This window comes from Podarcis liolepis (assembly GCF_965112155.1).
Source record: "Podarcis liolepis genome assembly, chromosome: 1".
Classification (NCBI taxonomy): domain Eukaryota; kingdom Metazoa; phylum Chordata; class Lepidosauria; order Squamata; family Lacertidae; genus Podarcis; species Podarcis liolepis.
Genome location: NC_139554.1, coordinates 89,984,555 through 89,998,039, shown reverse-complemented (window position 1 = coordinate 89,998,039; position 13,485 = coordinate 89,984,555). Strand labels below are relative to the sequence as shown.

General features: G+C 38.6%; 1 protein-coding gene across 3 annotated transcripts in view; it reads right to left on the bottom strand.

Annotated features, from left to right (window-relative positions):
• PTPN4 (protein tyrosine phosphatase non-receptor type 4) overlaps positions 1 to 13,485 on the bottom strand; it is an 85,985-nt gene that overhangs the window by 11,860 nt on the left and 60,640 nt on the right. For all 3 annotated transcript variants that reach the window (XM_083489208.1, XM_083489209.1, XM_083489210.1), the window contains 10 exons: positions 13,317 to 13,485; positions 12,309 to 12,392; positions 12,171 to 12,227; positions 11,400 to 11,556; positions 7,018 to 7,184; positions 3,228 to 3,318; positions 3,077 to 3,138; positions 2,257 to 2,403; positions 1,448 to 1,576; positions 2 to 150 (listed from right to left, as the gene is read on the bottom strand). In XM_083489208.1, the coding sequence (XP_083345334.1) occupies positions 2 to 150; positions 1,448 to 1,576; positions 2,257 to 2,403; positions 3,077 to 3,138; positions 3,228 to 3,318; positions 7,018 to 7,184; positions 11,400 to 11,556; positions 12,171 to 12,227; positions 12,309 to 12,392; positions 13,317 to 13,485 (1,212 nt within the window). The remainder of the gene's footprint in view (position 1; positions 151 to 1,447; positions 1,577 to 2,256; positions 2,404 to 3,076; positions 3,139 to 3,227; positions 3,319 to 7,017; positions 7,185 to 11,399; positions 11,557 to 12,170; positions 12,228 to 12,308; positions 12,393 to 13,316) is intronic.

Here is a 13,485-nt window from a genome sequence, read left to right as displayed (position 1 = left end):
CCTGCAGTGAACAACAACTGGCTCTTCTCTGCCAGCTCTTTTTTTCCTGATGAGACACACAAAATCCAGGAAGTCACTGGAATCATCAGGAACCCCATGATCAGGCCATGCTATGTACTGGATTTGAGTAAGCTGACGGTCCTCATTTTTCTAGCAAAACAAAATTTGTTCAAATGCAATAGATCATTTCAGTGTTTTCCTATAACAAGTTTAATTGTCAAAGTCAACCTATCTCGGTTTCAAATTTCTACTTTCACGTGTCACAAAATAAATATCTAGATGCTTCATGCCATTTAAATGAAGTGCAAGATCATTAAAAAGTGTCCTGTGGATTTTCGAAAATAGACCCCATGGGCCATATGCTGTGCTGATTTGAGGTTAAAGGTAAGATAATCCTTAAAACAGGTATGGGGGAACCTGTGGTCCTTCAGATGTGGGCAGACAATTCCCATAATCTTGGACTGTTATTGATCATGGCTGGGACTGAGAGGTGGATTCCAACAGCACCTGGGCGATCACAGGTTCCCCACACCCTTTTAAAGATACAAAACAGGTAAATTTACATATTTTATTGAGCCACTTTATGTAGACGTAAGTGCATACAAGATTTTGTGTTTCACATGCATCAGGCAGAAGTCTGTTTCTCCTGAGGAAAAGCACTAGTCTACCATTTTACCTAATTTCTGCCTTGTATCTTTATTTCCATAGGGGTAGCCATATTAAGTCTGCTGCAGTAAAAACAACAAAGAGTCTCTTACGGCACCTTTAAAGTCTTAAATTTATTACGGCATAAGTTTTCATGGACTAGAGTCCACTTCAATTGATGTGTGAAGTGTTTTCCTGAGCTGCTAGTGTATAACTAGTCACAAGCTAATGGTATAATAAATTTGTTAGTCTTTGAAGTGCCACAAAAATATGTTGCTGTATTCAACACAAATAAGTATGCGGAGAATCAACAGATCCACAAGACAGCTGTGCTAGCTCCATGAGCAACATCAAAATTGGAATAAAACTTACATTTTTCTTATGTTACAGTTCACAGGTTTAAATGTTTAAGCCAGCAGTAGCAAACATGTGTTATTGGACTTGGACTCCCATCCACCCCAGCCAGCATTTCAGTTTTTATATGACAGCCTTGCAAATCATAAAAAGAGCATCAATTTCATTATCTTAAACAAAATGTATTTATGATAGCTAATTAGCATACAGTCTCATGGATTTCTGCCCACCCCCAAGCTTAATACGTTGGATCAAATGGAATGTAACAAAAGTTTGACCCAGCAACAAAAGGTAACAAGGAATAGTGACACAGTGGGCCATTTCTCTAGGGAGTCTAAAAAGAACAATCAAAAGATTAATGTTGCCGTGAACTTTTTGCAGTGAGATGGTTTTAGTTTTAAAGGGCTTCACAAAATTACATAAATAGCCAGTGAATGGTCTCTCTCACCTCCAGATGAGACATTGTCATCTCTCTGAAGACATAGGCAGGATTTCCTTCTTCTGAATGACAAGTGATCTGAAAATTCCCATACAAGGAGCTTCCGGTGGGCTCTGGCCAGTACTGATGGCATTTCACCTGTCAACAGGTTTTTGTTTAAAAAATAAAAGTTTCTGCTTAGATTCCAAGAGTTGCATTTGGATCAATTTTAGCTACTTCTCATTGTTATCTGAATTATGCAATAAGATGATTTCTTGTACACTGTTTTAAGGAAATAATAACAGCCCTTAAAAAAATTGTCAAAGAAAGATTTTAGCTAGGATACTTCCTTTGTTTCTATTCATATTTAAACCCGATTCTGACCATGGAAATAGATACTCCATGATTACTATAAAAAGTAGAACCACATAACTTAGCCTGAGAAGACTCTTTTTATTTCATAACATTTGTTTATTTTAGTACTTTGCAATGCAGTATGCAAATGCAAGAAATAAAATATATTTAAATTTATTCCCACCCCCCCAAAAAAATCTTATCTAAACTAGAACTGCTAAAGTAGACTCCCTAACAACACAAGAACAAACAGGCACATACAACTTTTCTCTTTCCAGTTCACTAGGCTGTTCCTAGTACAAGTTAGTCTATGAATAGTGTTATCCTTTGAAACTGATTGACAATCCTCTTGAATAATATTTAGTTCACATATTGGTTTAGGAAGTGTGAGTTAGATTGGTTAAAACATGGGCCACATTAATGTCTTCCTGATGCATTGCATTGGAATTACAAGCTTTAAGAGTTAAAATTACAGACTGACTTACTCTTCCCCGTTCCACTTGAGTAGTTAGCATTACAACCATAGATGAGCCTTGTTCCCAAATCATCTGCCAAAAATCAGGGCAAGTGTTTGGTAAAGGACCTTGGCAAGCAATGTATTTATTTATTATACTGGAAGAAGGGATTTCCATCTAAAAATAAAATTGCAGAATGTGTTTAGTAACTTCACAACTTTGTGTACTCTTGCCTAAATCATATGTAATCTTCAGCAGGTGCCTTCTATTTTAATCTTTAAATGCTTGTTGAAAGCTTTTCTATGCCACAAGACTTATGATGACGATTAAGGAAACCTATTCTATAAATAGTCAACTGATGATCTGTGAATTAATTTTTTTAATGTGGTTTGTATTGTATAGATATAATCAATATAAACAGCTTTAAAGTGCTTTATGAAATTGCAGCATATAAGAATATTTAGAAATAAACAGAAAGCTAGAAATTTGTTTTACTGCATAATTAACAGTCAACTGCTACTCTAAAACAGTTTGATCAAACATCAAGATATTCTCCTCTTTAACCACTATTTTAATTGGAAGTTCATTCAATGACTTTTTAACACCTGGGGAAGGAATACCCAGAAAAAATATTAACTTTTTTGTTTCCAACAGACATGAGGAACTACATGAGCAGGATTCCCTCCATCTATGTTACAACTGCATTAACCAACTACAAAATATCTAAGCAATATCAAATGAAATTTTAAAATAAATCTTTGTGCATCTTTAAAATCCAAAGGGCTAATTGTTTCACTGCTGAATCCAAACATGGAATTAACATGAAGAGAAATGGTAATCTCCAACTCACATTTATATAATTTGCATTGATGTAATCATCATTACTCTTTAAAATAACCCGTGTAGCATCATCTGAGAAAAAAACAAAACAAACACTTATGTAAAATTCTCCAAATGGTAACCAATGAAATGCATTAACTGATATCCATGTAAGCACTTACAAGGCGAAATGTCTCTGTATCTATTTTTGGAAATGTTTTGAGGTAATTTGGCACAAGACATTGTCATCCCAGGCTTCTTCCTGTAAAGTTGCTGAACAGAAACACAAATGGCAGGTTGTAATAAGCAGAATCTGAGTAATCACGAGACATGGTACAAAAACAAAACAAAACACATTTATCACGAACATATTGTTCCCAGCTTGGAAAAGAGAAGCATCACATGCATTTTACACTTTTGCAGTTTTTTTCAGTAAGCTAACTTTACCCCTAAAATGTGCATCAAATAACATGTCTGAAGACTGGCATGTATAGCAACTGCATAATCCTTGCTTTAAGGGAAAAAGCCACGAGCAAAAGGCAATGTGGAATCACCTACCTGAAATGACAAGATATATATAGACCTGGTTCACATGGCACAGTAGGCCAAACTGTGGCTTACTGAGACTGTATGAATGGGAGAGGAGTTTGCAGCCACTTTGCTCCTCTTCAGTCCTTTTTACTGCCACACCAATGTTTGGCTTGCTGTGTCTTTCAAACGAAAGGTTACGGTTACTCTATCTCTGCACCAGCTACAAGCTGCCGTTCTTGGTTTATATAGTTAACGATCCTGATGCCTAGATTCAGTGGTGTGCTGGATGAAGGACAATAAACTCACTCAATCCTGGCAAAACAGAGGCACTGTGGTTGGGAAGTTCCAAAGTCAGGATAATTTGTCAACTGGACGGGGACATGCTCTCCTAAAGCTTCACAGACTGAGGCTGCTCGTGGACACACCTCCTTTGCTAGAGTGACCTCGCTAGCTAGGAGTTCCTTTTACCAGTTTGGACTGGTAAAAGAGCTATGGCAGTTTCTGGACTGGGATAGGCTGACCATTGTCATCCATGTGCTGGTAACCTCCACACTGAAGTACTGCAATCTGCTCTATGTGACCTATGATCGGGACGCTACAGTTAATGTAAAATGTAGCGGCTTGACTGCTCACTGGGGTGTAATACTGCCATCCTTTATGCCATTCCTGAAAGAATTGCACTGGCTGCCGGTTAGCTAGTAAAGGTAAAGGTACCTCTGACCGTTAGGTCCAGTTGTGGACAACTCTGGGGTTGTGCGCTCATCTCGCTCTATAGGCCGAGGGAGCCGGCGTTTGTACACAGACAGCTTCCGGGTCATGTGGCCAGCATGACTAAGCCGCTTCTGGCGAACCAGAGCAGCGCATGGAAATGCTGTTTACCTTCCCACTGGAGCAGTACCTATTTATCTACTTGCACTTTGACATGCTTTCAAACCGATAGGTGGGCAGGAGCTGGGACCGAACAATGGGAGCTCACCCCATTGTGGGGATTCGAACCGCCAACCTTTTGATCGGCAAGCCCTAGGCTCTGTGGTTTAGACCACAGCGCCACCAGCATCCCTGCCGGTTAGCTACTGGTGTGCAAAGGGGCCAGGCTACTGAAAATACCACCTGCTCCCCTACATACCCAGTCACTGTGTTCTGCAAGAGACAGCATCCTGCATCCTATCAGGGGGTCCATTCTGCACAGTATTGAAATTGGACCTTTAGTGAGGCAGCACCTACCTTTTGGAACTCATTCTCATGGTGTATCACACAGATGGATAGCTCAGTTGGTTAGAGCATGGTGCTAACAACGCCAAGGTTGCAAGTTCAATCCCTGTATGGGACAGCTGCATATTCCTGCATTGCAAGGGGTTGGACTAGATGATCCTCAGGGTCCCTTCCAACTCTACAACTCTCTGATTTTATGATTCTATGCCCTTAGCTATATTTATTGTCTTTTAAGTTCCTGCTAAAGATGTTTCTCTTTTTACAAACCTTCTAAAACCTATATCCCAGTTGGTAGAGCTGTCTTGAGCTCTGAATTGATTTTATGTAAGTGCTGCTGTTGTTTTAAACTGTTTTTAAAAAAATATTTATAAATATTTTAAATTGTTTTTGTATAACTGCTTTATGTATGTTATTAGCTTGTAAACCGCTTTGGGGAGCCAAATAAATGAATAAATATTAAGTCAAACCTAGATTAATTCTATGTGGCACAGCAGCAAATTGCTAGTGAGCTCCTCTCCAGGAGGCCACACACTTGCAGTGTCTCCATAACCCATGGTTTGCTTTATCATGCCATGCAAATGAGACCACAAAAGTGATGGTTCCCTAAGCTGAAAGAAGAATATAAGAAATAGCATATTTTGTCCAAATAATAGCCCACCTAGTCATGAGAACTGTGACAGCACCCAGTACAAGATGCTTCAAAAAAGCATGAAAGATGTTTTCTTCCATTCCACACACAAATTGAAAGTAACACCCTATTTTGTGGGTTTATACAGTCATAGGAAGAAGCCTGAATGAGAGACAGTTGAGTCCCTTTGCAGCATAAAGCAGAACATAAACCATATTGTTTATTCCTCTTAATTACTTAGGGCTAGAGGAGAAGAGAAATGCATTACTAAAGTAATCAAAATGAGCAATATGCTCTGAAGGTAAAGGAATTATACACTCAGTTATGTTTCTGAAACAAAAGAATGGCAGCAGCTGGAGAAAAGAAATATACACCCAATTCACTTCCTCTACTTAGCGACAAAAGAAAAACACTCACCAGCAAAATTAGGAATAACCCGAAAGTCAACAACTACTATTTTCATTTTTGTTTCTTTATAAAATTAGAGTGTAGTGCCTAATCGGTATATGCATGTGTTGATGCAAAAAAGAAAGAATACTTGAAATGAAATTACAGTGGTACCTCTGGTTACGTACTTTATTCGTTCCGGAGGTCCGTTCTTAACCTGAAACTGTTCTTAACCTGAAGCACCACTTTAGCTAATGGGGCCTCCCGCTGCTGCTGCGCCACCGCCACATGATTTCTGTTCTCATCCTGAAGCAAAGTTCTTAACTCGAAGTACTATTTCTGGGTTAGTGGAGTCTGTAACCTGAAGCGTATGTAACCCGAGGTACCACTGTAATTTCCTTAAATCAATTATTTTATTAGATCTACAGAAAATGAAGCTCACTGATGTTGACAACATTTTAGTAATCTTTGCTGAAAGAACTATTGTCTTAAATAACACATTTTAGATTAGACAGAAAAATGAGCGGCAGACCAAAATTTGACCTACATTTGTACATATTTCAATCTATCGTGTAATGGCGTGTGTTATGTAATGCTAAATGTTTAATATTTCATTCACAACAGATTAGACTGAAAACCTGGCATAGTTTACAAAGAGAGTCAATTAACTAGTTATTTCCATATGGGAACCTTCACCAATCTGCTGCTCTCCAGATTTTCGGACAATATGGCAATGCTGGCCGGGACTAATAGGAGTTGTACTCCAAAACTTCTGGAGGGCATCATGTTGACAAAAAGCTGTCCCTGAGCAAAAGAAAAGTGTTAGTCTAAAGCAGATGTTTTTTGCCTACAACTCCCATGATCCCTAGCTAGCAGGACCAGTGGTCAGGGATGATGGGAATTGTAGTCTCAAAACATCTGGAGGGCCGAGGTTGAGGAAGCCTGGTCTAAAGCAAAGACCAGATCTCTCCATATGCACCTTCCAAGCATATGGTCAGTGCCATCTCTGACCATGCCAACAGTCTATTCATGAGTATTGAGGGAGAGCATCACTGCCAAAAGCTATCTATGCGTTTGGGATTACAGCTCTGGCTATATGGTTGGCACTACACACATTTTAGAAATGGAAGCTATACGTAATAGTAATTGAGCGTTTTACCCCACATACTCTTATTGGGCCATGGTACACACTCCACAGGAAATACATTACTTACATCAAACTGAGCCAGGACAGTTCCGGTGATAAGCCCCTCTGCCAGTTGAAACATGGATTCCCTCAGAGCAATATCATCCTGGTGGGCACCATCTAGTGGGGACTTCTCAGGGATGTACTGAAAGTCTGGCTCACTCTCCAGCTTTTCTTCTACCACATCATAAACAGCTGCAATAAACAAGAAGTAGCATAATTACTGAGGAAGAGAACTCTGCAAAACTGCGGACAGCTGCTTCATCCATTAATTAACATTAATATTAATAAATTAATAATAATAATAACTTTATTATTCATACCCCACCCATCTGGCTGGGTTTCCCCAGTCATTCTGGGTGGCTTACAGCACATATAAAAAATTGTAAAACATCAGACATAAAAAAAATCCTAATGCAGGGCTGCCTTCAGATGTCTTCTAAAAGTCACATAGTTGTTTATTTCCTTGACACCTGATGGGAGGGCGTTCCACGGGGTGGCCCTCTGCCTAGTTCCCTGGAACCTCACATTCTTGCAGTGAGGGAACCAGCAGAAGACCCTCGGAGCTAGATCTCAGTGTCCAGGCTAAATGATGAGAGTGGAGATCCTCCTTCAGGTATACAGAGCCAAGACACTTTGGGGCTTTAAAGATCAGCAGCAACACTTTGACTTGTGCTCAGAAACATACTGGGGGCCAATGCAGGTCTTTCAGGACCAGTGTTATATAGTCTTGGCAGCCACTCCCAGTCACCAGTCTAGCTGCCGCATTCTGGATTAGTTGTAGTTTCCAAGGCACCTTCAAAGATAGCCCCAGGTAGTATGCATTGCAATAGTCCAAGCAGGAGATAACCAGAGCATGCACCAGTATGCCACTGCCAGACAGTATTTGCCAGATGGAGCTGGTAGACAGGTGCCCTGGACACAGAATTGACCTGTGCCTCCATAGAGTCCAAAATGACTCCAAGGCTGCACACCTGGTCATTCAGGGGCACAGTTGCCCCGATTCAGGACCAGGGAGAGCACATGAAGGAAGCACGCATGCATGGATCTTTTCTGCGTGATGGGGTGTGCTTGAGTGCAAAAATTCCAAGCAACTGATCTAGGTGGTTGTTTTCTTTTCCCACTACTGTGCGATCACATCATGGGAAAGGAACTCCTGTCAAAACACACTGCACCAGAGAGATAAAACCCCAAGCTAGCTACAATTTTAACAAGAGGTTTATTGATACAAAATGTATTAGACTGAATTTGTTTATGTAATATCAATCCACACATTTAAATCAATTAAAAAAAACTCTGGTATCCTTCTCCTTTGTACTTGGAAAACATTTGGCTTTACATTTTATTATCCAGTGGTGTGATTGTTAATTAAGGATAGAGGCCTTTTTTTTTTTTAACTAGAATGCATGCTGTTATCACTTAACAACCACCCTGCATTCATTTCTTGCCCGGAAACAACATGTGTTATATACATACATGCCAGACAGTATTTGCCGAATACAAACATATTTTATTAGTAATGCTTGTAACTAAAATAAATCTGCAAAAAAATTGGAGGACGAAATCATGGCTGCCTGCTAAATTCTCAATTTCAAGGTCTTTTACTTAAACTAATACGACAATAAAAAAAATGAATAAGGTTTTTATGCCAGTTTCAACTGTTCTGCTTAAGAGCTTTTATTTATCCTATTTCTTTGCTACATGGTTCTTATGTTGCACTTGCACAGTGACCTGTGCAAATACCTCCATAATAAACGTTTACTGATTGCATGCAAAAACAGGTAAGAGTTGGAGCTTGAGCACCATCCCACAGAAGTAGCTGAAAGATTACTTTCCCACCTCATCCTTTCCAAGCAGCCCTCCAAAACGTCTCTTCTAAGGTTCAGCGAAATTCCCTGAAAATCAGGCAGAGGCGTCTTCCATAAATGTAGAACACACCTCAGTGTCTGATTTTGGGCAGCTTCCATGAGCTTTTCCTCAGTTTCTTGCACCACATTCCATAAAACAAGGTTTCCCAACCCTCAGGAGAGGCTTGTAAGAAAGCTACAACTGTGACACCTACAGCCAGATCCAATTCATCATTTCCTTGTTAGTGTAAGTCCCACTAAGTTAAATGAGACCAATTCCCCCAAAGAGGTGTGCCTAGGACTGCTAGTTTTAGAACACGAGTTAATAAACAGAGACCAAGATACTATATAAAAAGGCATGCTTTAAAAAGTTTTGCCCACGACAGAAAAATTAAGGACTACAAACTTTGGTAAGAATAATTCCAAGTTGATAAGACAAGCAAAAATATGTTGAAGATTATATTGCTACAAAAACATTACAGCAAAAAATTCTATAAATACATCAGAAGCAGGAAATGAGCAAGAGAGGAAGTCAGACCATTAGACAATGTGTGAAATGATTTATCATGGAGAGAACAGAAAGACTGCAGAGACGCTAAGTGAACTTTATGCTGTTCTTCACTGTGAATAAGTTAAGACAGACACACCCAAATGAATATTTTTGGTAGGGGAGGGAATCTGAAGGATTAAGTCAAATACAAGGCGACACTAGGGGATAACTGAATACTGAAAAACCAACCTGTCTCTGAGTGTGGGTGACAAAAATTCAAGGGTTCTCTAGAACCTGAATGGGGGAAATATGCTACTCACTAAAATCAGTAACTATGCCAGAAATCTGAAACCCAGGAAATTACAGGTTCACTAGTTTAATCTGTCCCACATAAATTGGTGAACAACATTGTTAAGAGTTCACATGATTAAGAAATACAGAACTAAGGTTGCTAATTGAGAATACCTCTGACAACTACAAAAGACTTCTCTTACTACACCAAGCTTTTCAGAATGTTCTGAGTGTATCAAACAAATATTAGACTTTGGCAGACATTATATATTTGGACCTCCAAACAGTTGTTTTTTTAAGTTGCTCACAAAGGGCACTGAGTAAACGACTATGTCGTAGGATATGAGGACAATTCCTCTTAGGAATCTAACTGGTTGAAGAGCTACAAGCAAAATTCAGGAATTTTCACAATACAGTGGTACCTCGGTTTAAGAACAGTCCTGTTTATGAACGATTCGGTTTACGAACTCTGCAAAACCGGAAGTAGTGTCCCAGTTTGAGAACTTTACCTTGGTCTAAGAATGGAATCCGAACGGTGGAAGGGCACTGGCGGCGGGAGGCTTCATTAAGGAAAGCGAGCCTCGGTTTAAGAATGGTTTCAGTTTAAGAACAGACTTCCGGAATGGATTAAGTTCGTAAACTGAGGTATCACTGTAGAGGGAAATGGGGGTTCCTTGTGCTATTTAGCCTCTTGAAAAGTGATTTGAAGACAGGATGGCCAAGTACGAAGATGACACCAAGGTATTAGTGCTGCTGAAAACCCAGGTGGAGTTACTCCAATAGAATCTCTACAGAGTAGTTAAATAGGCAACAAAATAGCAAATCAGATTCAATATAAGTTAAGCGTAGAAAGATAAAGGGGGAGGTCAGGAGAAACATTAGTTTCATATACACAGGTGGAGTCTGAATTAGTAGTGACTAACCAGAAAATGATGACTGAAATAAATTGGCAAAGGAAAGAAATTAAGAATGAATGAAAATAAGTCTACTAGTATCCTAAATCCGTGGCGTGCTTGAATTTGAAATTTTGTGTTCTGGCCATCCAATTAAAATAAAAACTAATTATCTGAGTAAGAAAAGAAACAGAAAAGGGAACTCAACTGATCAATGATGTTGAAACAATTTCCCTATGAGGAAAAGCTAAAATGTTTGGCTTTCTTAGCTTAGGAAAAAGGTGAGTAACAAAATACATGACAAGACACGTAAAACACCCTGAGCAGCACAGAGAAAGCAGACAGAAAAATATTACTTCCTCTTTCGTAATACTGGAATTTAAGGTCAGCCAATGAAATTCCATATGGTATATGAGGCTATGTCACTTGTGTACCCCTGTTATACCTAACAAGAGTGATAAGGGCATTGGGGAAAGGAAGCAATGAAATGTATGGCACACCTGGAAGTGAGGAAATAATTACTGGATTCTTGTTGTTAGTACAGGGAAACTTTGTATTTTATCACTGACTACATTTTTAAAATCTCATTACCACTCAATGCCCACCTTACAATCTTCTTCTTAACGTACATGTTAACTAAGATTGCACTTCATGCATCTGATGAAGTGGGCTTGAGTCCACAAAAGCTTGTGTCATACAATGTTTGTTAAAAGATGCCAAAAGATGCTTTGACTGCTTTCATTTAACATGACCCTCTCTATGGTATTTTACACAGTTGTAGAAAATGCATAGCCAGTATAAGGATAGTAGGAGACACAACAAACACCCTGAAAGGAACGTGGTAAAACAGCAAAAAGCAGGCATGCTTTCCACTGATAAAACTACTCACCATTGGGTCGAACTAGGAGCACAAGCTCCCCTGAGTGCCGCTCACAGCTAGCTTTAATAAACATAACAACTTGATCATGGGTATGTTCTGATATATCTCTGCCATTGATCAGTACAACCTGATCTCCTTCATTCAAACGAGGAACACAAACATCTGCCTGCAACATGAAACAAGTGTTTAATGCAGTGGATATTACAAATAGGGTTTGCTGTCTTATTTTTAAGTAATGAAGAACTCAGTATCAAGATACTGTGGTGGTTGGTTCTGATCTGAAGATTTAATCACTAGGGTCTGAATATATAAAAAAAGAAAGAGTCAGACCTGATAAATAATTTATGAACCTTGGTTTAACCAGAATTCTGGCAGTGCAACCATTTTGTCGTTGGTAAGATAAAGTTTAATTTTCCATTTTTTTATCCTATAAACAATTATTATCTCTGCGAATTAAAAGATCTCATTTTTCAATTTAAACTAAGCTTTAAATATGCCAATATACACTTTTTGGGAAGCAGAGCACAACACACACACACAAACAAACAGGATTTTTCAACCTCTACATTATATATTGTAGGAGAAAAGTGAAGGATAGGAAAATTATCTTTGATCAGATATATACCAGAGCAAATCATGAATTCTTCTATATTAAAGCACTGGAGATGTTTTGAACATTAGATTGCTACATACAGCCAGGGGATAAGCAAAATGAATAAAAAGCACTCTGAAATAATATATCTAAGTAGACATCACTGCAAACTTTCTCTGACAACTTACAGGTGTTCCTGGAGCCACTCTGGACACTATGACAGGCATCTTCTGATCATATCCACCCTTTAAAGGAAAGGGCAATAATTAAAAAACGTACAGCTCGAGCTGTATTCAAAAATATATTAAAAGGGTAGGTCTTCATACCTTTACATTGAAACCAAATCTTCCATTTTCATCTGGTCTCATTCTGATCAGAACGAGATTGTCATGGGGAATCCCACCATTGGGCTGTAAATGAAAACATAGCGTTATTCTCTATACCTGAATTTCTTTAGGCGCTACTGAAACCCCAAGCAATCCATAATTCATCATCTATTGCATAGCTAGTTAATGTCTTTCATTAACAATGAGCACATAACTGTTTAAGACTGAAAGAAAAGAAAGGTGTTACAGAGAGTCGGGGAGGGGGGACAGACAGACTAGAAATTTATAGCTAATCCTAAAACACATTTACTTGAAAACCAGTATTCATATAAGAAGATATTTTCAAGTTTCAATTTCCTTGAGACATTGTTGGAATTTTCTTGAAAGTTAATGGTTTTACTATTGACTTGTTTGATGCAAAAATGACCAAAGTACCAGTGGTGCATTCATTACCAGGAAGTGTGCTCCAAGTACCTACCATCTTGGTTTGCATAAGTATAATGAAAGTTGCGTGGCTCACTGAAAGGGTATGTGGTGTGTGAAAATAAGAGAATTATATTGTGTACTATAAAGCTACAGTTTGGGAATATGATTTATGCAAATATTTTGAAAAGACATCTCATAACTATTATACTGCCTAGAAGTTTTTCAGATGGAAAATAAATAGATCAAATAAATAAATACTATTTCAAATTAATACATGCTATAAAACATCCCAGAGCTACAACTATGAAAATGTTACACAGGATTTGCTTTCCATTGTGTCTACACTTTTAGCTCTATTAGAAATAAGAGTTATATTAAAAGCAGTTTTTCGGACTCACGTTCCATTTTACCAAGAGCATGATGGACTGGGGTAGGGAATCTGAGGACCATTATGTATATGTTATTAATTCACTCTAGTTGAATCTACTTCCATCAGACCTACTGATACTGATTAATTTCTCCCCTCCCTCCAAGAAGAATATTGACTCAAACTAGACAAACAAATTTAAAGTAGCTTCTTACTGTAGATTTTTCAGGCGATGAAGAAGAATCATCATCATCATACGTTTCATTGATATGGTTATCCAATTCTTGCTGAGAAAGTGAATAATGAATTTGGTTCCAACTATTCTTTTTAGATTGTTTAGGTGGCAGTGCAGGTGGTTGCCCATCTACAGCGGTCTCTTGAGAT